This window comes from Mustela nivalis, assembly GCF_964662115.1.
Source record: "Mustela nivalis genome assembly, chromosome: X".
NCBI lineage: Eukaryota > Metazoa > Chordata > Mammalia > Carnivora > Mustelidae > Mustela > Mustela nivalis.
This window is the reverse complement of record NC_139040.1, coordinates 102,033,182-102,060,215: the sequence shown is the minus strand read 5'-3', so window position 1 is coordinate 102,060,215 and position 27,034 is coordinate 102,033,182. Positions and strand designations below refer to the sequence as shown.

At 35.3% G+C, this 27,034-nt stretch overlaps 1 protein-coding gene across 1 annotated transcript in view; it reads left to right on the top strand.

The window, feature by feature from the left end:
* Positions 1-22,610, top strand: part of CFAP47 (cilia and flagella associated protein 47) — a 525,406-nt gene extending 502,796 nt beyond the window's left edge. Inside the window, exons 63-64 of the mRNA XM_082717915.1 lie at positions 17,227-17,395; positions 22,382-22,610. Coding sequence (XP_082574041.1) covers positions 17,227-17,395; positions 22,382-22,594 — 382 coding nt within the window. The 3' untranslated portion in view covers positions 22,595-22,610. The remainder of the gene's footprint in view (positions 1-17,226; positions 17,396-22,381) is intronic.
* The last annotated feature ends 4,424 nt before the right edge of the window (positions 22,611-27,034 follow it).

Sequence of the window (27,034 nt, the reverse complement as noted above, 5' to 3'; positions counted from 1 at the left end):
CCCCCTCCATTATTGAACAATATTTTTGCTTGATATAGAATGCATGGCTCGGAGTTCTTTTCTCTCATCAGTTGAAAAATATTGTGTCACTTTCTTCTGGCTTGCATGGTTTCTGAGGAAAAATGAGCTGTCATTAGAATTGTTCCCCTATAGGTAATCATTTTCTCCAGTCTCTTTCAGGATGTTTTCTTTGACTTTAGTTTTCAGAAGTTTATGAGTCTTGTCATGTAATGTCTGCTGTCTCCATTAGCTTGAGTTCAATGAAGACAGGGACTAAGACCGTCATGGTCAGCGCCAGATATTTAAGAGATGCTTAATAAGTATGCTCTGAAAGAATCAAAATCCCCAAGTGCCTTGGTTTCCATAACAATAAGTAACAGTGATTATTTAATATAAATTTGCCTTGAAATGTACTTTGGGACAAAACAAAAGCTTGATGTATTTCTTAGGTTTCTGGTGAATACTAGCATTTATATTTGCGATTTCTATTGAGAAATCTTGTAAAACTCCTTTAAAAACATTTTTTAAAGTTCATTCATAGTTCTTCAAAGTATATATTTGTGTTCTTATTTACTACATACAACTGTTATGTCAGTATATTCAGAGTCTTTTCAAAGTAAATTGTTTATTGCAATCAGCAGAATTTTTCTACTGGATTAATCAGCTACAAATAAACAATTATTGGCATGATTAGAACTCTGCTCTTCTAATAACTTATTAAATATTCTTTATTGGCTGGCCTGTATAACCTCCTCTGGGATAATCAGGATTGCAAAAAATGACTTTCTGTTTATTGGCTGGCAAAAATTTTAATATCATCCTTGTTTACTCTGAGAAAAATCGCTTCTTGAGCAGGAAATCAATTCTCCATCATCCAGTTTTATATGTACCTCTGGCCCACACAACATTTGGGCTTTGCCTACAGTCTTTGTTATTGCAGGTCTGTTTTAGGTCATCTACAACATGTTTCCCTTATAGGTGAAAATGAACTAAAGAGATGTAAGAGTTGCTACCTAAAATATGAGAAAGTGAACTGATTTCATAACCTGTATGGGCCTTTAATGAGTAAAATTATCTTTATTCTTTCCTAGTTGCAGGAAATAAATAATTCATAGAGTTCAGAGTATCTGAGCCATTGTATTCTGTCCTTGTTAATTAATCATTGTGTAATATTACCCTGTATTTAATTTAATGAAAACATTGGAATTAAAACATTTGAATTCAAAATAACACAAATTCCATCCTTCATTGCCTCATTTGAGACCGCTTTTGACAGATACATTATATAATTCAATCATCAGTTAGATTACAGTTTTAAAAGTCTGAAAATTTTGGATGTACTCATGAAGAAAAACACTCAAAAAGATATAAAATGAAATGTATCAGCTTTCTGCAAGAATATCATCATGATTATTTCTGTCTAAATTGAAAAATTACTTCATTGGTCTACTTTCTCTCCACATCTAATTGAAACCCCCCTGCACTTACTTAGTTAATTGGAGACATCAACCAAGGCCCATGTTTACTGTCAAGAGTAAAGAACATGCATGTTACATCCTACTGAATATCCATTTTTTAAAAAAAGATTTTATTTATTTATTTAAGAAAGAGATAGAGAGAGCACAAGCAGGAGGCAGGGAGAAGGAGAAGCAGGCTCCTCTCTAGGCAGGGAGCCCAGTGCGGGGCTCTATCCCAGGGTACCAGGATCATGACCTGAGCCCAAGGCAGACTCTTAACTGACTGAGCCACCAAGGTCCCCACTGAATATCCATTTTAATTCAGATTCCCAATATCTTGAGTAATATCCTAATTTATATGGGCTCTGACCGTAAATAATGCTAATGTTAATATTTTGCAGACATGCTGAACATGATACTGTTTATGTTAAAAGTTCAAGATTGCAACTGTGTCTCACTCAGCCTTCTCAAAGTAATAAATTAGGGGCTCAGTTCTCACTTTCTTGATTTCTTTACATTTGTTAATTTTTTTCAATTGAATCCCAATTGATTTCGAACATACCTTCATATTTTCAGTAGGTGTCTGGAAGAAAATAAGAAAGTTACAAAATCAATTTCTTCAAAATGCCATTCAATTTATTTTTGTGTTTTCACTGGGCATCTTGATTTTTTGTTAATATCCTGAGGTTATTTTTTATGGCTACAACCAGAAAATACATGGCATATGATTTGTTTTCTAAAATAATAAGATCTGATTCCTTATGCCTTGGCATACTTTTTAAGTTTAAAACAAAAGAAAGAAAGAAGCAATTATGACAATATATTTGTGTAAAAAATGGAAAAGGGAAAAGCAATCACTCTGCTTCGTAAGAACCACAATTTTCTGAGTTCATTTTAAATTAATATTACAAATATTCTTTCAGGTGTTTTATTTAAAGTAACAAGCAGCTAATGTCTTTTATTTTGATGTATTTCTGAAAGCATTACGTTCAAAGAGTCTCAACAGAAATCTTAAATATAACTATACTTCTGTAGATTTCAATAAACATTTTCCTGATGGATGATTACATTTATCAGAAATTTTAGGATATATAGTCATATATGTCAAATGCATTCAAAATGTGAAATAAAATTTGATTCTTGTGTCCTGAACTCTAATAGCCCTCTTATATTGAGAAAGTGAATTAAAATTACTGAAATATCAAAAATGCCACAGAATATTTTCTAAAGTATATATTTTAACTTTTTTCAGTTTTAGTTCTGAGGATGTAATAATGCACCACGTATATTACTGACAGTGGAGGATTTTTTTTTTTTTGAAGATTCAACAGAATATAGGATTATCCTCATTAAGCGCATTTCATGTGCTGGTTCAGGGTGCATTTTTGATACATTTTAATGATTGAGTCTCCCTCATAAGGCTGCAATTACATGTTGGCCATATCCATAGTCATCTGAAGGTATGACTGAGTTAGCTGATCAAAACAGTTAACTCTTACAATTGGCTGTTAATGCTAGCTGTTGGCTAATAGTGAGGCTATTATTGGCAGTTAGTGCCTATACATAGTCTCTATATCATGTGTGTCTCAAGTAGTTGGATTTTGCACATGGTGACCTGTTCCTCACAGTGTGTATTCCAAAAGAACTGCATGTCATTTTTCTGACATAGACCTAGAAGTTATGCAGCATCACTTCAACCACATTCTGTTGGGTATAAAAGAGGCACTGTGTTGGCTTGGATTTATGAAAGGGAACATGGGCCCCACATTTCAATAGCAAAAATATTAAAGAATGTGTAAGTATGCTATGGTGGAATCTACTCACTTGAGTATTTTAAGCCTCTTCTAAGTCAGTAAACTCTCTCCAGATTTCTCCTGTATATTTTCACCAGCGGGAATACTTTTTGAATGGCAAGGCTCAGATCATGGTAGGCAACATATCAAGCAGCAGAAGGGGGTGCATTTATTTTCTCTTCATTGGTCAATTTTCTTTTTTTAAAATAATTTTTTTATTATGTTATGTTAGTTGCCATACAGTATATCATTAGTTTGGGGTTTTTTGTTTGTTTGTTTGTTTGTTTAGTGTTTTTTAAAAGATTTTATTTATTTATTTGACAGGGAGAAACAAGGCAGAAAAGTGAACACATACAGGGGGAATGGGAGAGGGAGAAGCAGGCTTCCTGCTGAGCAGGGAGCCCGATGTGGAGCTCCGTCCCAGGACCCTGGGATCATGACCTGAGCCGAAGGCAGAGGCTTAATGACTGAGCCTCCCAGGTGCCCAATATTGCATCTTTAGTACTGTTCCATGAGTCATTGTTTGCATATAACACCCAGTTCTTCATGCAGTACTTGCCCTCCTTAATACCCATCACCAGGCTAATCCATCCTCCTACCCTCTCCCCTCTAAAACCCTCAGTTTGATTCCTGCAGTCCATAGTCTTTCATGGTTCATCTCCCCCTCTGATTCTCCCCCTTCATTTTTCCCTTCCTCCTCCTCATGTCCTCCATGCTTTTCCTTATGTTCCACAAATAAGTGAAACCATATGATAAGTGTCTTTCTCTGTTGACTTACTTCACTTAGCACAATCTCCTCCAGTTCCAGCAATGTTGATGCAAATGTGAGGTATTCATCCTTTCTGATGGCTGAGTAATATTCCATTGTGTAAATGGACCACATCTTCTTTATCCATTCATCTGTTTAAGGGCATCTCCACTTCTTCCACAGTTTGGCTATTGTGGACATTGCTGTTATGAACATTGAGGTGCGTATGGCCCTTCTTTTCACTACATCTGTATCTTTGGGGTAAATACCCAGTAGTGCAATTTCTGGGTCATAGGGTAGCTCTATTTTTAACTTTTTGAGGAACCACCACACTTTTCCAAAGTGGCTGTACCAACTTGCATTCCCACCAGCAGTGTTAAGGGTTCCCCTTTCTCCACAGCCTCTTCAACATTTGTTGTTTCTTATCTTGTCATTTTTTGCCATTCTAACTGGTGTAAGGTGGTATCTCAATGTGGTATAGTTTGAATTTCCCTGATGGTTAATGATGTTGAATATTTTTTCATGTGCCTGTTAGCCATTTGTATGTCTTCTTTTGAGAAGTTCCTATTAATATCTTCTGCCCATTTTTTGAATTGATTATTTGTTTTTTTGGGTGTTGAGTTTGAGAAGTTCTTTATAGATCTTGGATACCGGCCCTTTAACTGTAGGGTCATTTGTAAATATCTTCTCCCTCTCCATGGTTTGTCTTTTTGTTTTGTTGACTGTTTCCTTTGCTGTGCAGAAGCCTTTTATCTTGAGGAGGTCTCAAAAGTTCATTTTTGCGTTTGTTTCCCTTGCCTTTGGAGATGTGTTTTGAATCAGTTTTCTAGAGCAGTTGAAAACTATCTTATACCAAGTCTGTCTTTTTTAAGATTTATTTATTTATTTGAGAGAGAGAAGGAGTCCTTGAGCAGACTCCCTGCTAAGCATGGACACACACCCCCCACCCTCAACATGAGGATCGATCCTGGGATCTCAAGATCACAACCTGAGCCAAAATCAAGAGTCGGGCACTTAACCAACTGTGCCACCCAGGTGCCCCCATACCAGCTCTGTCTTCAAATTCATTTTAGGGGTGCCTGGGTGACTCGGTTGAGCATCTGACTCTTGGTTTTTGGCTCAGGTCACAATCTCAGGGTCATGATCTTGGAGTTGCGAACTTGAGAGCTGTGTTGAGCTCTGCACTCAGGGCAGAATCTGCTCAAGTCTCTGTCTGCCTCTCTCCTCCTTACACTCACTTCTGCTCTCTCTTTCATGTAAATAGAGAAATCATTAAAAAGGAAAAAAAAATTTTTAGATGACTCAATGATGTAAATAAGCTACTGAATATATCCAGTTTACTTTCTATCTCTGGGGAGACTATACCCAGTTAGATACTCGAAATCTCAAGTCTTTCAGAAGATCTATGAAACTAGTGGGGAACATACAAAAAAGAAACAAAATGGGTCAGGAAGACAGATTGACCTAATCATATTCAGCATTTGACTGGCTTCTCCACAAACCAATTCAACATCTCTTTTTTTTTTCTTTCAGTGATCAAGAGTAAAATAAGTTTTTTTTGAAGATTTTATTTATTTATTTGATAGTGAGAGAGGAAATACAAGCAAGGGGAGTGGGAGAGGGAGAAGCAGGCTCCCCACTGAACAGCGAGCCTGATGCAGGGCTTGATCCCAGGAACCTGGGATCATGACCTGAGGTGGAGGCAGACACTTAATGACTGAGCCACCCAGGCACCCCAGTAAAATAAGTTCTAAAGATAAATGACTCTATACTCAAATGACCTTTATTTATGTATTTGTATGTTTGTTTGTTTATTTATTTATTTATTTATTTATTTATTCATCCTGAGCATTCAGGAAGGGGGAAGGAGGAGGAAAAAACTACATTGCAAGCCATGAAGTGGTAGGTAGCTCTTGTGTCTCCTAAATTAAGTAATCTCTAGGGTGCCTGGGTGGCTCAGGCAGTTAAGCATCTACCTTCAGCTCAGGTCATGAACCTAGAGTCTTGGGATCACGTCCGACATTGGACTCCCTACAACAGGGAGTCTGTTTCTCCCTCTGCCCCTCCCCTACTGCTTCTGTATGCTCACTTGCTCCTTCTCTCTAGCTTGCAAAAATAAATAAATAGAATTTTTTTTAAAGATTTTATTTATTCATTTGACAGACAGCGATCACAAGTAGGCAGAGAGGCAGGCAGAGAGAGAGGAGGAAGCAGGCTCTGCACTGAGCAGAGAGTCCGATGCGGGGCTTGATCCCAGGACCCTGGGATCATGACCTGAGCCAAAGGCAGAGACTTAACCCATTGAGCCACTCAGGCGCCCCATAAATAGAATCTTAAAAAAAAAAAATCTCTTAAACATTAGAGTCTCTAGAAGAGGAGAGAAGAGAAGGGGCCAAGAAACTTTATATTTTTCCTTACTGAAAGGGACGATAGTCTGAGATGCCTGGGTAGCTCAATCTAGTAAGCAGCTCAGGTCATGATCTCAACGTTCTGGGATTGAACCCTGCATCAGGGTCTCTGCTCAGTGGAACACCTGCTTCTCCCTCCCTCTGCCCCTCACCTCCGCTCATGCCCTCATTCACATTCTCTCTCTCAAATAAACAAAATATTAAAAAAAAAAAAAGACCATAGTTTGTTGAGGAATTTTAGACATGATGATTTAGGGTTGCAGAGGGTTCTGAAGAGTTAGGAGAAACACGTAATAGAATTCAGAGTATCAAAATGTAAGGGGAATTGCTATTATGGGTGGGTGTGTTTCCAGATTGTTCTTTCATTGTGGTATTTTTCTGTCCTTGCAACCATTATATTTACATCATTGAGTAAGTATTAGTACGGGGTAGGGTAAGTGTCCAGGGCATGTATTCCTCTAACAGTTTTTCTTTGCTCTTTTGCTTCTTTTCCCAATTTAAAAAAATAAATTAATGTTCAAGTAAAAAAAAAAAAGTATTCAGATTATCAGAACAGCTCATCTGTTGTTCTTAGTGATATTGTTATTAAAACACTGAAAATAATGTGTTTCCATTAAAGATTAGAGCTGGGTTAGGACAATATGAGCCCACTTAAGTGATTATTCATTATCATTCCATTTTTTTTTATTCCTGTATTTGCCTTACTTAAGAACAACATAATAAAATGGTAAATATTTGTTTCATTCCTACTAATATTTAGCACATATAGAATTATTTAATTTTTAAGATGCTACTAAATATGTATCACTGTATCCAATTTACCTAAATACACACACCCACAAATACACAAGCACACATCTTTACACAATCATTGCGAAAAACAAAGCAAATTACTAGCTTTAGTAGTGTTTAGTAGGCAGGGTGTCCATTTAAATAAGATGCTTCACTTCCTGTCTCCTCTCCTCCAATCCCATCTCACCAGAGAAACCCTCGTTCACATCCTTATTCCAGCTTGGTATCCCTTGAACCTCAGATCAGACCATTCTGAATTGTGGTAGGCTAGAGAACGCGTCAAACCTCTGAGATGTATTTTCAGTATCAATAGCCCCGGGAACACTGATAAACATTTCTGTTCCTTTAGAGGGTTAAACCTAGCAGTAACTTTGGCAAATGTAAGCAGAATAGGGACCCTGCCAGGCAGTATAATGTAACAAATGCCGCATAACTGAAGTGATAATTTCTGTAAATATCTGTCATAACTGGAGTTTAAAATTTTTCTATGAGATGCTTACCCTTTTCCATTAAGGTTGTTATTTTTAAAATTTATTTTTTAACTTTTTCCAGCTTCACTTAGGTATGATTCACAAGTAAACACTGTATATGTTTAAGGTGTACAACTCAATAGTTTGATATACATACATATTGTAAAATGATTCTCCCAGTCACGGTAATTAGCCTACTCGACACCTCACATAGTTACCCTTTTTGTGTGTGGTAAAAACACTAATGATTCACTAATGATTCACTCTCTTAGCAAATTTCAAGTATACAGTACATTAACTATTGTCTCCATGCTGTACATTAGATCTTTAGAACTTACCTTAAACTGAAAATTTGTACCCTTTGACACAAATCCTCCATTTCTTCTAATCCCCAGCCCCTGGCAATCACTCTTTTATTCTCTGCTTTTATGAGTTCTACTTTTTTTAGATTCCACTTGTAAATGAGATCATGGAAAATTGGTTTTTCCGTGTCTGGTTTATTTTATTTAGTATATATATATATATATATATATATATATAGTGTATTATTGTAATATAAATACTATAAATATTAATATAAATATATTAATTATATATTTATATATAGTATATATTTATATATAGAATATATAGTGTATTCGTGTAATATAATATATTATATGTCATATGTTATATATTATATGTCATATGCTATATATTATATAATATATAACATATAACATATTATATTACATGAATACACTATATATACTATATATAAATAAAAATATATAAATATATAAAATATATAAATATATAAATATACAAAATATATATAGTATATATAATATATTACATAATATAGAATATATATTACACTAATACACTATATATACATATATAAATATATATATAGTGTAATATTATATATATTACACAAATACACTATATATATACACTATACATTAGTGTAATATAGTATATTATACTATACTATATTGTATTGTACTATACTATACTATATATGTATTACACTAATATACTATATAGTGTATTAGTGTAATATACTATATATATATATAGAGAGAGAGAGAGAGAGAGAGAGAAAGAAAATACATTTTCTTTATCCACTCATCTATTGTTGGACACTTAGGTTATTTCTGTATCTTGGCTTTTGTGAGTTATGCTGCAGTAAACATGGAAATACAGATATATCTTTGAGATACTGATTTCTTTTCCTTTAGATATTTACCCAGAAGTGGGATTGCTGGATCATATGATAATTCAGTTTTACTTTTTTTGAGAAAAATTCGTATTATTTTCCAAAACAGCTGTGCCAATTTAAAATCCTATGGTCCTATGCCCATTTTTAAAATAGGGTTATTTGAGTACTTTTCTATTGACTTGCATTATTAGTTCCTTATATATTTTGGATATTATCCCCCATCAGATATACAGTTTACAGATATTTTCTTCAATTCCATAGGTTGCCTTTTCATTTTGTTGATTTTTTTCCTTTGCTGTGCAGAAATATTTTCTTTTGGTATAGTACCACTTTTTTATTTTTGCTTTTGTTGCCAGTGCTTTTGATATCATGTCCAAAATATCATTTCCAAGACAAGGAGCTTTCTTGTGTTTTCTTCTAGAGTTTTTACATGTTTTTATGGGACTCAGGTCTTATATTTATGTCTCTAATTCATTTTGGTTTGATTTTTATGGGTGGAATAAGATAAGGACCCAGTTTCATTCTTTTGCATGTGGTTATCCAGTTTTTCCAGCCACATTTATTGATGAAACTATTTTTTTTTTTTTTGCTATTGAGGATACTTAGACATTAAATATGAATTTTATAATTTTTTTACTATTTCTTTAAAAAATGCCATTGTGATTTCGATGAGGATTGCATTGATTCTGTTGATTGCTTTGGGTACTAAAGCAATTAATTATTATTAAAAATAATAATTGTCCCTGTCCATGAATATGAGATATCTTTCCATTTATTATCTTCTTCAGTTTCTTTCATCATTGTCATGGTTTTCAGTGTACAGTACTTTAAACTCTTTACATTTATTTCTAAGTATTCTTTTTCATGCTATTTAAAATGGGATGGTTTGGGGCACCTGCGCGGTGGCTAAGTGGGTTAAAGCCTCTGCCTTTGGCTAAGGTCGTGCTTCCTCCTCTCTCTGCCTGCCTGCCTCTTTGCCTACTTGTGATCGCTGTCTGTCAAATAAATAAAATAAAATAGGATTTTTTTAAAATTTCTTTTTCAAATAGCTCATTGCTATTGTATAAAATACAACTGATTTTTGTATGTTGACTTCATATCCTGAAATTTCACTGAATTTATTTATTAGTCCTAATAGGTTTTTTGTGTAATCATTCTATATGTAAGAATGTCATGTATCTGCTATATCTTCTTCTAACATAAAGATAGTGGTTTTAGAGGAAAAGCTTCAACTTTTCAATATTGAGTATGATGTTAGCTATGGGCTTTTCATATGTGGCCTTTATTATGTTGAAGCAATTGCCTTCTGTTCCTAGATTTTATCATAGAAGGCTGATGAATTTTGTCAAATGTTTTTTCTGCATAAATTGAGACTGTTAGGTATTTTTCATCCTCCATCCTGTGGAAGTGGTAGATCATATTGATTGACTTTCTTATATTGAACCTTCCTTACATCCTAAGGATAAACCTGTTTGCACATGGTATATGATCCTATTAATGTGCAGTTGAATTTCATTTGTTAGTATTTGTTGAGGATTTTTGCATCTATATTCACCAGGGATATTGGCCTGTAGTTTTCTTTTCTTGTGTCTTTTTCTGGCTTTAGAATCAGGATAATACTGATATAAATAAATGAAATTTGGAAGTATTCCCTGCTCTACAATATTTTGGAAGAGTTCGAAGTAGGTTGCTGTTAATTCTTCTGTAAATATTTGGTAGAATTCACCATCTGGTCCTGGACTTTTCTTTGTTTGGAGAATTCCGATTACAGATTCAGTCTCCTTAATATTTATAGCTCTGTTCAGATTTTTTATTTCTTCATGATTCAGTCTTGGTAGATTGCATTTTTCTAGGAATTTATTCATTTCTTCTAGGTCATATAATTATTTTGGTGTATAATTTTTCATAGCAGTCTCTTGTGATTGTTTTTATTTCTAGGGTATCAGTTATAACATCCCCTTTCTCAATTATGATTTTATTTGAGTCTTCTCTCTCTTGTTTTCTCAGTCTAGCTCAACATCAATTGTGTTGATCTTTTCGAAAAACCTACTCTTAGTTTGAATCTTAGTTGATTTTTTAAAAATTCTGTATTTAATTTATTTCTGCTCTCATCTTTATTATTTCCTTCTTTCTGCTAACTTTGTGTTGAGTTTTTTCTTTTTTCTACTTTCTTGAGGTGTAGAATTAGGTTGTTTATTTGAGATCTTTCTTAATGTAGGCTTTTATCACTATGAAATTCCCTCTAAGTACTACTTTTGCTACATTCTATAAGCTTTGATATGTTGTTTTCATTTTTGTTTGTCTCAGATATTTTCTAATATCTCTTTAATTTCTTCTTTGATTTATTGGTTATTTAGGAGTTTGGTATTTAATTTCTATATTTTTATTTATTTCCCAGGTTTCCTTCTGCTGTTGATCTAGTTTTATTCCATTGTGGTGGGAAAAGACAGCAGTATGATTTCAGTCTTCTTAAGCTTATTCAGACTTGATTTGTGACCTAACCTCCAATCCATCCTAGAGGTCATTCCATGTGCACCTGAAAAAAATGTAATTGCTTTTGCTGTTGAGTGGAATGTTCTGAATATATCTATGAGATCCCTTTGGTCTATAGTGTTGTTCCTGTCTTTTTTTTTTTTCTTACAGATCTTCTGTCTGAAATGAAATGAAAGCAGAGTATTAAAATCTGCTAGTATTTATTATTCTATTGCTATCTACTTCTCCCTTAATTCTGTCAACCTTTGGTACATACATTTAGGTGCTCTGCTGCTAAATTGATCTTTTATCATTATATAATGTCCTTCTTTGTTTCCCGTTACATTTTGTTATTAGTCCACTTTGTCTAATATAAGTAAGGCTATCCATGCTCTCTTTTGTTTGCCATTTCATGGAATATCTCTTTCCTTCTTTTAACTTTCCGCCTACTTATATCTTTAAGTCTAAAGTTAATTTCTTCACAAAGAAATGGAAGAAACTTCCATTCTCATGGATTAGAAGAAAAATATTGTTAAAATGTCTATGCTACCTAGAGCAGTTTATACATTCAGTGCAATTCCTATCAAAAGTCCACCAACTTTTTTCAGAGTTGAAATAAATAATCCTAAAATTTGTATGGAACCAGAAAAGACCCCGAATAGCTAAAGGAATGTTGAAAAAGAAAACCAAAGCTGGTGGCATCACAATTCCAGACTTCAGGCTCTATTACAAAGCTGTAATCATCAAGACAATATGGTATTAGCATAAAAACTGTCATATAGATCAGTGGAACAGTATAGAGAACCCAGAAATAGATACTCAACTCTATGGTATGCTAATCTTATCCCATGGAAAAAAGACAGTCTATTCAATAAATGGTGTTGGGAAAATTGGACAACATCATGCAAAAGAATATAGCTGGACCATTTTCTTACATCAGACTCAAAAAATAGATTGAAAATTGAAGAAAGACCTAAATGTGAGACAGGAATCCATCAAAATCCTAGAGAACACAGGCTGCAACCTCTGTGACCTCAGCTGCAGCAACTTCTTGCTAGACACATCTCCAAAGGCAAGGGAAACAAAGGCAAAAATGAACTATTGGAACTTCATGAAGATAAATATCTTTTGCACAGCAAAGGAAACAGTCGACAAAACCAAAAAACAACCAACAGAATGGGAGAAGATATTTGCAAATGTTTTATCAGATAAAGGACTAGTATCCAAAATCTATAAAGAACTTATCCAACTCAACACGCAAAGAACAAAATAATCCAGTCAAGAAATGGGCAGAAGACATGTATGGACATTTCTCCAAAGAAGACATCCAAATGGCCAACAAACACACAAAAAAATGCTCCACATCACTTGCCATCAAGGAAATACAAATCACAACTACAATGAGTTACCACCTCACACCAGTCACAATGGTTAAAATTAACCAGTCAGGAAATGACAGATGTTGGTGAGGGTGCAGAGAGAGGGGTACCCTCCCACACTGTTGGTAGGAATGCCAGCTGGTGAAGCCAGTCTGGAAAGCAGTACAGAGTTTCCTCAGAAAGTTGATAATAGAGCCATCTTTTGACCCAGCAATTGCACTGCTAGGTATTTACCACAAAGTTACAAATGTAGTGATCTGAAAGGGCACCTCTACTCAATGTCTATAGCAGCAATGTCCACAATTGCCAAACTATGAAAAGAGCCCAGATGTCCATTGACAGATGAATGGATAAAGAAGATGCAGTATAGATTTATACATTGGAATATTACTCAGCCATCAAAAAATGAAATCTTGCCATTGGCAATGATGTAGATGGAACTAGAGGGTATTAGGCTAAGCAAAATAACTCAGAGAAAGACAGTTATCATATGCTCTCACTGATATGTGGAATTTAAGAAACAAAACAGAACATCATAAGGAAAGGGATGGAAAAATGAAACAAGATGATATCAGAGAGATAGACAAACCATAAGAGACTCTTCATCATAGGAAACAAACTGAGGATTGCTGGAGGGTAGGGAAGTGGGGTATGGAATAACTGGGTAGTAGACATTGAGGGGCATGTGATGTAATGAGCACTGGGTATTACATAAGACTGATGAATCACTGAACTCTATCCCTGTAACTAATAATGTAGTATATGTTAGCTGAATTTAAATTTTAAAAATATAGTCTCTTATAGACAGTGTACACTTGGATCTTGTTTTTCATCCAATCAGCTACTGTGTCTTGTGACTAGGAATCTGATTGCTTTACATTTGAAGTAATTATTGATAGTGAAGGATTTAATGTTGCCATTTTGTTGTTTTCTGTATGTCTTATAGCTCTTTTGTCCATCTTTTCCTTTCTTGCTGTCTTCCTTTGTGTAGTATTGATGTTTTTCATAGTAACCCACTTTGATTTCCTTCTCATTTTCTTTTGAGTATCTTCTGTAGGTGTTTGTGGTTACTATGAAGCTTACATAAAATAACTTACAAGCTAAATCTATTTTAAGCTGATAACAACTTTAATTGCATACAAAATCTCTATACTTTGTTAGTGATGTACAGATTACATATTTTTATATTGTGTATTTATTAATACATATTATAATTTAGTTATTTTTATACTTTTATCTTTTAACTTTTATGCCACAATTAAAAAATGATTTAGGTACCCCATTACAGTATTCAGTGTTGTGTATTTTCCTGTGTATTTACCTTTACCAGTGAACTTCTACTTTCAAATACTTTTGTGTTGCTGTCTGACATCTTTTCATTTCAGTTCCAAGGGCTCCCTTTAGTATGTGTTGTAAGACTGCTTTTGTTTATCAGGGAAAGCCTTTATGTTCATTTTTGAAGGACAGTTTTGCTAGATGCAGTATTTTTCATTGGAAGTTTGTTTTTAGCACTTTGAACCCATTATTCTGCTCACTTCAGGCTTGCAGGGCTTCTACAAGGAATCTGCTAATTGTCTTACAAGGGTGGCCTTGCATATGAGGGGTCATTTTTTCTTGCTGCTTTCAAAATTCTCTTTTTGTCTTTAACTGTTGGTGTTTTGATTATGTGTCTCATTGTGGAGTTCTTTAGTTTCATCCTATTTGGAATATGTTGGACTTCACACATCTGTATGTCACTTTCCTTCCTCAGATTCGGGGATTTTCTAGCCATTTCTCTAAGTAAGTTTTCTGCTTCTATTTCTCCCTTCGAGACTCATTATGTATATATTGGCAACTTGATGTTGCTATCTAAGTCCTTTAGATTTTCTTTACTCTGTTTCATTTCTTTTTCCTTTTGCTCCTCTAATTGGATGATTTCAAATGACTAATCTTTGGGTTCCCTGATTAATTCTTCTTGATCAAGTCCATTGCTGAATACCTCTAGTGAGTTTTTCAGTTCAGTTATTGCCTTTTTCAGCTCTGAAATTTGTTTGGCCTTTTTTTTTTTTTATATCTTGTTGTTGTTGTTGTTGTTGTTGTTCATGCATTATTTTCCTCATAGTGTTGAGCATCTGCATGATAGTTATTTTGAAAAATTGGTCAGTAATCCCTATACTTCCATTTCTTTATGGTGTGTTTCTAGAGATTTCTTTTGTTCCTTTAACTGTATAATTTTTTCCTGTCTTCATGGTCTTTGTAACTTTGTATTGATATCCACACATTTGGAAAAAAAAGAGCCACCTCTCTCAGTCTTCATAGACTAGCTTCATGCAAGGAAAGATCTTCACCACTCAGACCAGCTAGAGATCCTGGACACCTCAGGTCCTTTTTTTTTGAGTTTATCTGTCTGAACTGGTATATGAAGATTACTAATTAGAGGGGTTTACTGGTTTCTATTTTTACAGGAGTTCCCAACTGCTTGCTCTCTTTGCTGTGTTCTGTGCCCTGGCACTCTGAAGCAACAGTACACCAATCAGATTTTTCCCCCCCTCAGTAGCCTTTATGTATCTAGATTTTGCCAAGTTCTGTCAGTTCTCTGAGACAGGATGGACATAAACCAGAATATTGAACAGCCTAACTAAAAAGCCAGAAATTTCAATACATGTTCCATTCTTCTTTTTCCATACTTAGGGAGAGGCTTCTGAGCTTTATCAATCTGCTGGGACATCTGGAGCACCAGCCCCTGCCCAGCTTGTTCTTAGAAGCCACCATGCATCTATGTATGTCAGGTCCCATCAGTACTTCAAGACAAGCAGGACAGAAACCAGTCCCTCAGGCAGCACCCCTTCACATTCCAACCAGAAGTCCCATAGTTGGGTACTCGATCTACTCTTCTCTATCCTTCCCTAGGGAAAAATGGAAACTGAGAATTTCCTCCCAATCATGTGCTGTTGCACTGGTGTGGAGGGTGGACGGTGGTAAGAGCGTGCCACAAATGTTCCTACTGACTTCAAAAAGCTGATTTTGTGCTCACCTGGAAGGCAAAAGTCTCCTAACTGGTTTCTGAATTTCTCACAATGGGAATTGGTCTTTGTATTGTTGTTCCTTGGGAGACAAGAGGGTCTGGGTCTTCCTGTTCCACCAGAACCCCTGGGTTTTCTTTTTTATGCATTTTTTAAAATCTTTGTTCTGTTATATGTATTTTTTTAATTTATTTTTTATTTTCAGCATAACAGTATTCATTATTTTTGCACCACACCCAGTGCTCCATGCAATCCGTGCCCTCTAGAATACCCACCACCTGGTACCCCAACCTCCCACCCCCCGCCGCTTCAGAACCCTCAGATTGTTTTTCAGAGTCCATAGTCTCTCATGGTTCACCTCCCCTTCCAATTTCCCCCAACTCCCTTCTCCTCTCCATCCCCCCATGCATTTTTAAAATTTATTGCATCATGCATCATTACCTGGTAATAAGCACTGGTAATAAGATGTTTTAAAACAACAACTATCATAATAATGATTATATTAATATTGATTAATCCTTATAGAGCACTTCCCACATATCAGGTACTGATCTAATGGCTTTATAGAGGTTATTAAATTCATTTAAAAGTACAAAACTTGAGGTAGGAAAAAGTAAATTTCTCTAAAGTTACGCACCTACATGGAGCTGGGACTCCAATCCAAGCCATCCATATCCATAGTCCACATTCTCAAAACCTCTGAGATGATACTCAATGCATTTGCTGAGTGGATCTCTGAGTCCCAACCTGAATCTCCCATCTCCTTTTTTATGACTCACTGTTGGATCTGTTCTAGGAAACTATTCTTTACTTTCTACTTGCATCTCCCCAGAAATTTTGGATTTAAAATTCCTCATGTACAACTTTCCATGCAGTGTACTCCTCCCCTCTTTAATTCCATGGAAGGAATTCTTCAACTTCTCTTACCATCTTCTTCTCAAATGTAATCAACCTTGACATGAAAATGGTCACTTGAATCCTAAATGCCACTCAGTTCACTTCAGACCATAGCAACTGATCTTCAGGCTCAAGAATCTTTAATGAACTTGCAAAGTACTTTCATCTCACTTCACAAGTGCAAAGGTAAGGGACAGTGAGCAATCACATTGGAATAGTAATAAAAACAAAGGCTTCATGTAGCTGCTCTAGCCATGCATTTTAGATACAAATTTATTTATAAATGGCTGCATTTTAATTTAGGACATTGAGTTCTTCAATTTTTTATAGGGGCAGCATTTTATTCTTTGTACACTAAAAACATAAGGCATAATTTTAAAGATCCTTAAGATTCCATTTTGTCACCCTGGGAAGAATGACACTCTTTAGTAATTTTTAGAAGACCTCCTCACTATGATAAAGTAACAAGCATTAGGCTTACAGCTGCATGGCAGCATTAAAGTTTACCTGTAGTCCTAGGCAACAGGATATAAATTCTACTCTTCAAGGTTTCACAAAGAGCAATGATAAAATTTACATGTTGACATTTATATTTTTGTTCTAGAAATCCTGAGCCATTCACTGCATACTTCCTACCTGGCAGTGATCCTGAGTTTTCTGTAAAACCTCAGGTTGGAGAACTTCCTCCTTTTGATACTGAAGGAACGGTCCTCCTTGTGGGCTTCAAACCCCAAATGTACAGTAGGAAATACAAAGCAACATTAGCAATACAGGTGAGTTTTATAAAGGTAATGGTCAGGGATGTTTGATTTCACTAAAGACAGAAGAAAAAGTTTCACTGAACTAAAGAATAGCAACATTACCTTGCAAAAGCCAATGAATTTAACTACTCTGTCTTGTTTTAATTTCCTTTTGCCCAATAAAGAACTTGTAAATATGGAATATAACAAAAAAGTCATCATCACCAGTGGGAAATAAGAAATTCTTTCTCTTCCATATTAAGAAAATGCAGAAGAGACAAATACTGATTATAAAGTGATTTGTATATTCACATATTGCTACCTGTAATAACCTATTCAAGGGCTTCAGGTGATTTGAGACAGAGATTTGGAATCTTTAATTAAGGCACAAGGTATTGTCAAAATGTTAAAGTCTAAAATGAAGAAAATGAGGTAGAAGGTAAAACTGATTTTGAATTGAGAAAAACACAATGTAGTTAGCCATTAATATTAAAGTCTGCTTGAGTGATCATCTTATTAAAAGTTAAGGTAAACACAATTTTGAAAATTGATGCAGTAAGCAAAATTTCTCCATCAGATTTCACATATGTATCTTACTAATAGCTTTTAGGCTAAAGACAACTTTCAAATTATTTATGAAAAGATGCCTATTGCCAGTGTCTAGTTTCAGTGGCACAGACACAAAGGACATGTAGTTATGTTTCAAGACACAACCACTGGTGCCAAAGTGATTACTAAATCAGACACTAATTAGGCAGTGCCATGGGCAGAAAAATGTGTTGTTACTGTTTTAATGAATAGCGAAAAGAATATGTTGAATATGTCCCAAGAAAATTATTTATATTTTTCATCTTTCTGGGAATTCTTACAACCCAGCTAATAAAAATATAAAGCCTCTGGAGCCTTGCTGCATATCGCCCTTTGCTATATAGATGCTTGATTTAAAATGATCATGTTGTATTTTCTCCTTAAGAAGCAAGGACATACTCTTAGTCTAAGGGGATTAAATGACATATTTAAAATCAGGTTTACAAATAAAAATGATGTTTATTTTACCTGATGCCCAGTGAACATTTCTGAGATTAACTATGTTGGAGGCTTTCCCAAAAAAATCTGTGCCTGTTTCCCTATGTTGATTTGACAATTAAATTACAGCATAATTGAAGGGTTTCTGTGAGAGAATAAGTTGACATATGGGATCAAATGAAAATGCGAAATTTTTATTTAGTCTGAAGTGGTACGGTTTGGTAAAGCTTATGTGGGAAAAACTGAGATTGCAATGTGTTTAAGAAATCACTATTTTGTTGATTCTATTTTTATTTTGGAAAATTCCAAGTGTGAGTAGAAATAGAGGGAATAATTAATCTGCATACACTCATCATCTAGTACGAACACTTAATCAAATCATGGCCAGTTCAAGTATATTCCCATCCCCTTCCCCATATTCCATGTTATTTTGAAGAAAATCCAAGACATCCTATTATCTTCAACTATTTCCTATTAATCTCTAAAAGACCAAAATCATAACCATGATACCATTATCACATCTAAAAATTTACAATCATTCCTTAATATCACAACATACCAAATATCCATTTAGTGCTCAAATTTCCAATTGACTCATAAATCTCATATTTTTTAACTTAAAAAAGTATTAACTCATAAGAAGTTGCACAATTAGTATACAGAGTCCTGTGAATCCTTCTTCCAGCTTCTCCCAATGGTGAGGTTTTACAGAGCTATAGTAATGTATTTACAGAAGAAAATTGTCATTGACGAAATACTGTTAACTAACCTAGAGACCTTATTTCATTTTTAGCATTTTTCACGTGTGTATGTGTGGTTCTAAGCAATTTGAACCCATGTATAGATCTGTATAACTACAGTCACAACTGAGATACAGAGCTCTTCCAACACAACAGTGGGAACTGCTTAACAGTATGGTCACATCCAGGACTGTAACTCCTTCTTTACCCTGGAAACCACTAATCTTTTCTCCATCTCTATGATTTTCTAATTTCTAGAACATTACGTAAGTGGGATCATACTCTGTAACCTTTTGAGACTGGCTTTTTATATGAGTATATTGGCTTTGCGATTCATGAAAGTTATTTCGTATATCAGATCAATGATTTTGATATCATGTTTCAAGCATTGTCTGATTCTAAAATCCTGCTCTTAATGACAACACCATGATGTCTCACATGATAAAAGTGAAGAATTTTAAAAGTTAATTCATTATCTATATAAAAATTACTATGTACGGTATTATCTTTGTAAACTGTTGATTTTAAACATTAAATCAATCAATACTTAAATATGAAACATATGACCTTCATTGTGCTTTACCTAGAAATAAAAATGAGGATCTTTAAGAATAGTTCAGTTAAATATTAGCCTACAAAATCTTCAACTACTACGTTAGCAAGCTTCATGGTTCCCTTTCAATTAAACCATATTTAGAATAATTAAACACTGCTTTTTCCCTACTATTAAACAAGGCATGTAGCACTAGCTTTGAGAGATTTAAGTTAACTTGGTCAGATTGTTACACAAAGCAATGTTACTCAAAGAGAATAAATAGTCCACTCAGCTTTCCATGGTGGACATGATAAATCTTAAATAGTTTATACAAAAATATGAATGCTATCAGGACTATCCAAGGTAAAACATACAGTGCTTGTACAAAAGTAATGTCGATGTTATAACCAGAGACATAATCAGACTTAAGTTATATGTATCTAAATGCATTGCTTTTAAGGGAATAACTCATAGTCATGAAACTGTAAGAAATGTCATTTTATTTATATATTTAAATCTTGGCTTATATTTTCTCTTAAGCAGACCTGAAATAGGGATTTAAATCCAAGTAGCATATTTCCTATGTGATCTCAAGAAACCGGTGCAGGAAAACCAGAATATGAGACAGAAAAGGCATGGAAATCATTAAAAGGGGCTTTATTAAGGCAATTACCACAGGGAACAACTGGTATTTAACCCCATGGGGTTTCTGTGGAAAATAGTGTGGTACACACACTGCAGAGTATTTACACCTGATGGGGCTAGAGAGTTGGCAGGGTTTTGTCGTGTTTTGTTTTGAAAATGGAAATACCTAAGGGATGTGGGTCCACACAGCCCACATCGGCTAACAGGCTGTTTCCATTCATAAGAACGTGTCCTTTAAAGCATAGTTTTGAGCGTTCATTCCATGAGGTCTTTGGCTTTGACTGATCCCTTTTTATACTAGAAAGATTTTACTGAAATAGGGAAATTTCATCTGTTTAAAAAATAGTTGTTTTTTTAAAATTTCTTTAAATAAGTAGCTGAGGAGTATAATTGTCAATTTGACATCCTTTTGCAAAAAACAACTGATTCTCAAAGGCACTAGGGACATGGAGGTATTGGTTTATTCTTATTTTAACTTAAGCTTTTTAATTTATATTTTTAAAGGGAGATTCAGAGTGGAAGATATAGAGCTATATCTTTAAAGTGTTTTCAAAAACATAATGAGTCATTATATTTATTTATAACTTGAAGAAGAAAGTTAACTATAGAAATGAGAAGTGTAATATTTAATTTTTATAAAATAAATGTATTACCATATAGAGTGTTGGAATACAGGACATAAATGACTTCTTACAAATTTATTTTATATTTGGTTTCTATATTTATGAATATATAAATTAAAAATATGTATGCACACGCACACACACACACACACTCAGCATCACTTATGACAAAATTATTTGTATCTTAATTGAAATACATACAATAACATTAGGATTTTAAAAATAGGGTCCTTACAGATAATTATTTTCAAAGGGTCTTGGAGATGGGTCAGGTGAAGGTACAAATCCCTACATGTCATTCCCATCTCTACCTACTACATCCCCAATAGGAGTGTACATTCCTTCATGCAGCTCACTCCTGAGCTCCACTGAGGGTTGGGCATAGGAGCAGGTCCCTCCAAGTACCTCACACATATGTGCTCATGAAGTGGGTCACTTGTAATGTAAAAATTTGCAATGATATATGCACCATCACCAAACTACAGCTTTGTTTTTCAAATCAAACATCCTATGTGAAGTAGAATGTTATTTAACCTACTTATAGTATCGTCCTTGGTTTGTTCTGCTTTTGACTCCCTGATTCAGAATACACAATTACTATGAACACTGGACAGAAGGGCCAGTTCTGATTAAAATATGGTCATTCCAGATGTGTAAGAAAGTCCTGCACTTAACATTCTCCAAGTGATATCACATTACCCTTTAAGCCCTGACTGATGTTATTGCAATATTCACTTAGCCTGGATTTATCCTAAATGAGTTTTCTGAACATACATGGTACAAATCTTCTCGTGGGGAAGAAGACCTAGATAAACGCAACACCGGAAATTCTGCAAGAGCAGTGGGATTTAAGTATGAATATAAACATGCAGAAAATGCTAGACTGTGTAATCCAGTATTGCCATCCTGTGCATATATGCAGGAAAAAAAAAATGATCGATTTTTAAATAAATCCCTTGAATTTAGATTATAACTATCATTAATGATTTTACACAATGCTCAGTAATTTCAAATGGTTCAATTAATTATGGAGTTTCATAATCTGAAAAACAGAAGCTCAACATATTTTACCAGTTGGTTGTATGACCATGCTTAAATTGTCATGGGTAAGTTCTTGTAAAGTATGGTTTCGGTTAGTTACATAGTGCATGCTGGGCAACAGTTTCATGCAAAGAAAATAGTTTCTCCTTAGATCTGATGGATGCTTATTTCATCCACAGAGCGGACTTCTAACTTTAAGAGACTTTTTAATGAATGGTTCTTAATTCATAAAGCTAAATCTTTCTTGAATTTATTTCCCATGTTAATTATTACTGGCACCCTTTCAGTTTTGTACATTTCCTATACCTTGCATGGAGAAGAGAGACCATATTAACTCCGTAAACTTTTTCCTGTAGGTTTCTCAGTCCCTGAATATTTCATGTAAAATCTCTCCTCTCTTTGTTTCCAGACACCAGACATGTACTGGCTGTATGATATCAATGGGTTACCTCCAGTTACCATGCCACCGATGAATGTAAAAGCCAAAATTAAGACTACAAATAAGAGGTTTCAGAGCAAGCCAGTTCGTCGACGCAATTTTATCTGTGAAAATGCTAAACTCATAAGGACAGGGGTGTCCTCTACCATCAAGGGTGCACCTTTGATGTTGAAGAATAAATAAATGCTTTTTTCCAAAATATTTCTTGGCCTTAAGTAGAATTGAATATATTTTCATGATTGTTCTTCCATCTTTTGGAATATTTCTGACAAGTAATGTTTCAATTATAACAGGACTTCTCTATTTTATTTTTTGAACTCTGTCTAAATCTATTCTTTGAATATGTTGCACCTGATTTCTGTTACGTCTGTCTTTTAAAATGGACTGGTTGGAGTTTTGGGGATTGGGTCATTTTTAAGGTACAGGGGTACATTTGTAGTAAAAAAAAAATTATTTCAGCTTAAAAATCAATGCGTGTAAGTATAGATAGTCCTCCACTCCTATACTGAGTCTTTAATATAGACATATTTCAAAATGATCCTGAGGAAAATTCATTTTCTCTAAGTAAAGGAGAATATTTTGCTCAGTACTTATCATTTGGGGAAAATATAATAATAAATAGCTAATATGGACCATCTTGAAGAGAATTTGGCACAGAATGACTGGCTTTGCCACAGATTATTCATTCACATGATTTTAAGGAAATCTCTCACCCTTTTTGTGCCCTGTTTTCTTATGTGCAAAACAAAAGAACTATATTAGGACAAGAAAAACTATAGATCTAGTCTACTACCTATTTTTATATACCCACTAACAGATAAGGATTTTTACATTTTTAAATGATTGAAAATAGAATATCAAGTAACAAGAAAATTGCATAAAGTTCAGATTTCAGGGGCGCCCTGTGGCTCAGTCGATGAAGCATCTGACTCTCAATTTCAGCTCAGGTCATGATCTCAGGGTCCTGGGATCAAGTTCCACATTGGGCTCTCTGCTCAGAGAAGAGTCTGCTTGGGATTCTTGCTCTTCTCTGCTCCCCCACTCCATGTGTGCTCACTCTCTCTCTAAAATAGTAAGTAAGTAAATAAATAAATCTTTTTTTTAAATTCCAGTTTCATTGTCTGTGGCTGCTTTCGTGCTGTAACCACGAGTTCCAATGGATGGAAACCATGTTGCCACAAAGTTTTAAATATTTACTCTCTGGTACTTTACAGAAGATATTTGGCAACCCTGTACTAGAGTAGGAATGGCCTTTAGGAACCACTGTAGGCTGATTATAATTTCTTCCCAAGGTGTTAAGTGGAATTCTAGGGATAGATCGATGGAATCAATTAGTCTTGCCTACAGGTATTGAAGTAGAGGAGAGTAGAGGCCCATGTACCCTAGATTTGCCATCCCTAGAAAGGACAAAAGCTAAAATTCTGTGAATCTCCAAAAGGCTTTCTAATTTGCTGGCTCTCTAAAGATATTTCATTGAGTCAAGTCATAGGTTATTTGTCCTTTCCTCTGCTGCACTGTGTGTGTGAGGAGAGCTTTGGTCAGTCTCTGAGTATATTTCTCACAAAGCCTTTATAAAAGTTCCCCAAATCCTTAGGAAAGTAAAATCATATTTGCCATGAATATATGGTGTTTATATTCGTGTTTTTATATTTTGGTCTTTATGGTAATGCATATATTTAAATAATCTTAAGCCTCTTATGTTGAGCCTTCACAGTTGCTCTCCTATCTGAAATTTTCCAATAAATTGAAACTGTTGCACTATATACTTTCCACTATTTCTTAGTCTGGCACTTGTGAATATCAATGGACCCTAAGACCAAAGGCACCAAATTAATTCAGAGACTAGAGCAGTTACATAGGGTGTAGGGCAAGTAAATAGAAAGAGGTCTAACAATGTCCACAAACTTCTTCCTTATCTCTAGAGGACAAAGAACATATAGTGTGCTAATGTTTATGTCCTCATATTTAAAAAGGAGTCTGAAAAAACAGCAGAAGGTTTTACTTGGAGTTTCTTATTTGAGGACCACAATTTGCTCATTAGCAAGTGAATTTCTTACAGAATGAAAGATAAGATTTTTCTGGGAATCTAAAAGTTCCATGTGGTGGCTCAGTTGGTTAAGCAACTGCCTTTGACTCAGGACATGATCCTGGAGTCCCGGGATCCTGCTCAGCAGGGAGTCTGCTTCTCCCACTGACCTCTCCCCTCTCATGCTCTCTCTGTCTCATTCTCTCTCTCAAATAAATAAATAAAATCTTTAAAAAAATTAAAAGTTCCATGTGTGCTATGGCTGCACATTCTTAAATATATGTATGCTGATTTGGAATTTGATTATAGATTCTTTAAACCTTGATCAAATATGTATTAATTCACTCATGTGTTTATACCCTTACTTATTAAACAGGTGTTAAGTACTGCTCCAAGCTACTCAGCCTTGATATAAAAACAAATGGACCCTGATCAGACCTTTCCTGCAAGTGTCCCTGACTAATGGAGAAGACAGGTGTGAGCAGGAAGTTTTCAGACCATATGGAAGGTGTTGTGTTTGAGATCTTGGTATAAAAACACAGAGGCAGGGACCTGGCTAGGGAGTGAGAAAGGGCCTCAGGGAAGATGTAAGATTTGACGAGGATATTAACGGAGTTGGAGTCTTCCAGGTATAGAAGGGGAATATGAACTCTCAGACTGGGAGGAGGAACACTTTCCAAAGCACACAAATGTGACAGAACATAGCATGTCCAGAGACAAGTAAGCAGAGGTTGGAGCTTAGGATAAGTGATCTGGGGAATGATAGAAAATGTGGGAACAAATAAAGGTGGGAACAGACGAGCTCAAAGTATCTAACATTCTTAGTTTAGAGACTACATAAAATGAAGGGGTAAGAAATTGGGTTCAAGTTAGGATGTACTACTTCAGGTGAATATAGACTATGTATATCGAAATGGCCAGTTAGTAGGTAGATATAGTCATATAGAACTTAGAACATGGGTTTGATTCTGATACAAATTTTGTGACTTATTGGTGAATTGGTATAAGTCAAAAGCAAAGCTGTACATGGTCATGCTTATAGAAAACGTGTAAGAGCAGTTGTTTTCTCAAACTCTAGTATGCATTACAATTATCTAAGTTGACTGCTCAAAATGCTAAGTGTGAACAGAATCATTTGAAAGGGGGCGCCTGGGTGGCTCAGTTGGTTACGCCTCTGCCTTTGGCTCAGGTTATGACACCCCCCTTCTTGGATTGGGATCAAGCCCTGCATCAGGCTCCCTGCGCAGCTTCTCCTTCTCCCTCTGCCCTTCCCCCTGCTCATGCCCGAGCTTGCTCTCTCGTTCTCTTGCTCTCTCTCAAATAAACAAAGTCTTCAAAAAAAGAGAGAGAGAGAGAAACATTTGAAAGAAAGTAGGAATGTCAAGGGGCCCTAAAACAGAGCTGGGAGACCCCTTGGGATGCGGGTCTTACATACATTGACACCTGCATGAAACATGGAGCTTTTAGATTGTGCCAACCACAAATTGCCACAGCCTGTTGGAATTCTCAGAATGAGGCTTGTTTTTCTTTACTACAACCAACAACGAGCAAAGTTGTGTATATATACACCAAAGCTAATTATTTTTGCCTCTATAAACTTTGTCTTTCTCCTCCCTCCTTGGAGCACATTTCAGGCTTCTCCTAAATCTGTGTCTCCCGTATTTGAATTCCTAAAGACCCCAAATAAACTTTTGGTTTGCTTTGCAACCTCCATTCTTTCTTGTTTGGCAAGAGTTCTAAGGGTCACTTTTCTTCATTTTGATTCGGTATATTCGGGGTACATGCAAGACCCTGCATTTTAATATGTGTTTATCTAAGATCAGCACATTAGGATGCAATATTGAGGAAGAAAAGAAGGGCATGGATAAAACTCTGAAAAACATGTAAAGAGTAGCAAGCTGAGAAAAGAGGCAGTGGTGTAAACTGAGAAGACACTGGCTAAAGAAACAAGAAATATCTAGACCCTGCTCCTGACTTTGGGGTACACCAGTCAGGAGTCTTGTGCCCACTGAGCCAACCAACCGTATAGCACAGTTCCTGGAGAACAGCCAGGACAACACAGGGTATTTACCACTGGGAAGGAAAGGGTTAAAGAGGGTTGTAAGAATCCTGGAGAAAGTTTTGAGTCCTTTCCAACCTCCCTGTAAACAGATTGTTGAAACATACTTGCAGGAAGAAAAAAGTGTTATTCATTTAGGGTCTTTTTTTTTTCTGACCAAAATCAATATTGTTTTGTTTGTAACAATTGTTGACTGAGGAAAGAGCCAGAGCTGAAGTAAAAGCATTTATTCGGTGTCTTAGAATTGCAGTTCGGGGAGCACAGATTTGGACAGCAGCCCAAATCTTGTCCCCTCAAGGAACAAAAGTGAAAGGTTTTAAAGACAAAGAGGGTGATGGTATATGCTATTTGCAGTGAATTTTGATTGGTTTCGGTGGCAGGAAACTAATCTTGGACTGAATTTAATTGGTTGCTAAGGCTATCACTAAGCAAATGTGCATTATTGTAGGAAAGCTGCAGGTGTTTGCTCCGCGTCCTTGGAGCATTTGCTGTTTGGCCCAGTTCAAAAGTTGACAGTTCCACCCAGTGAGGACGTGCG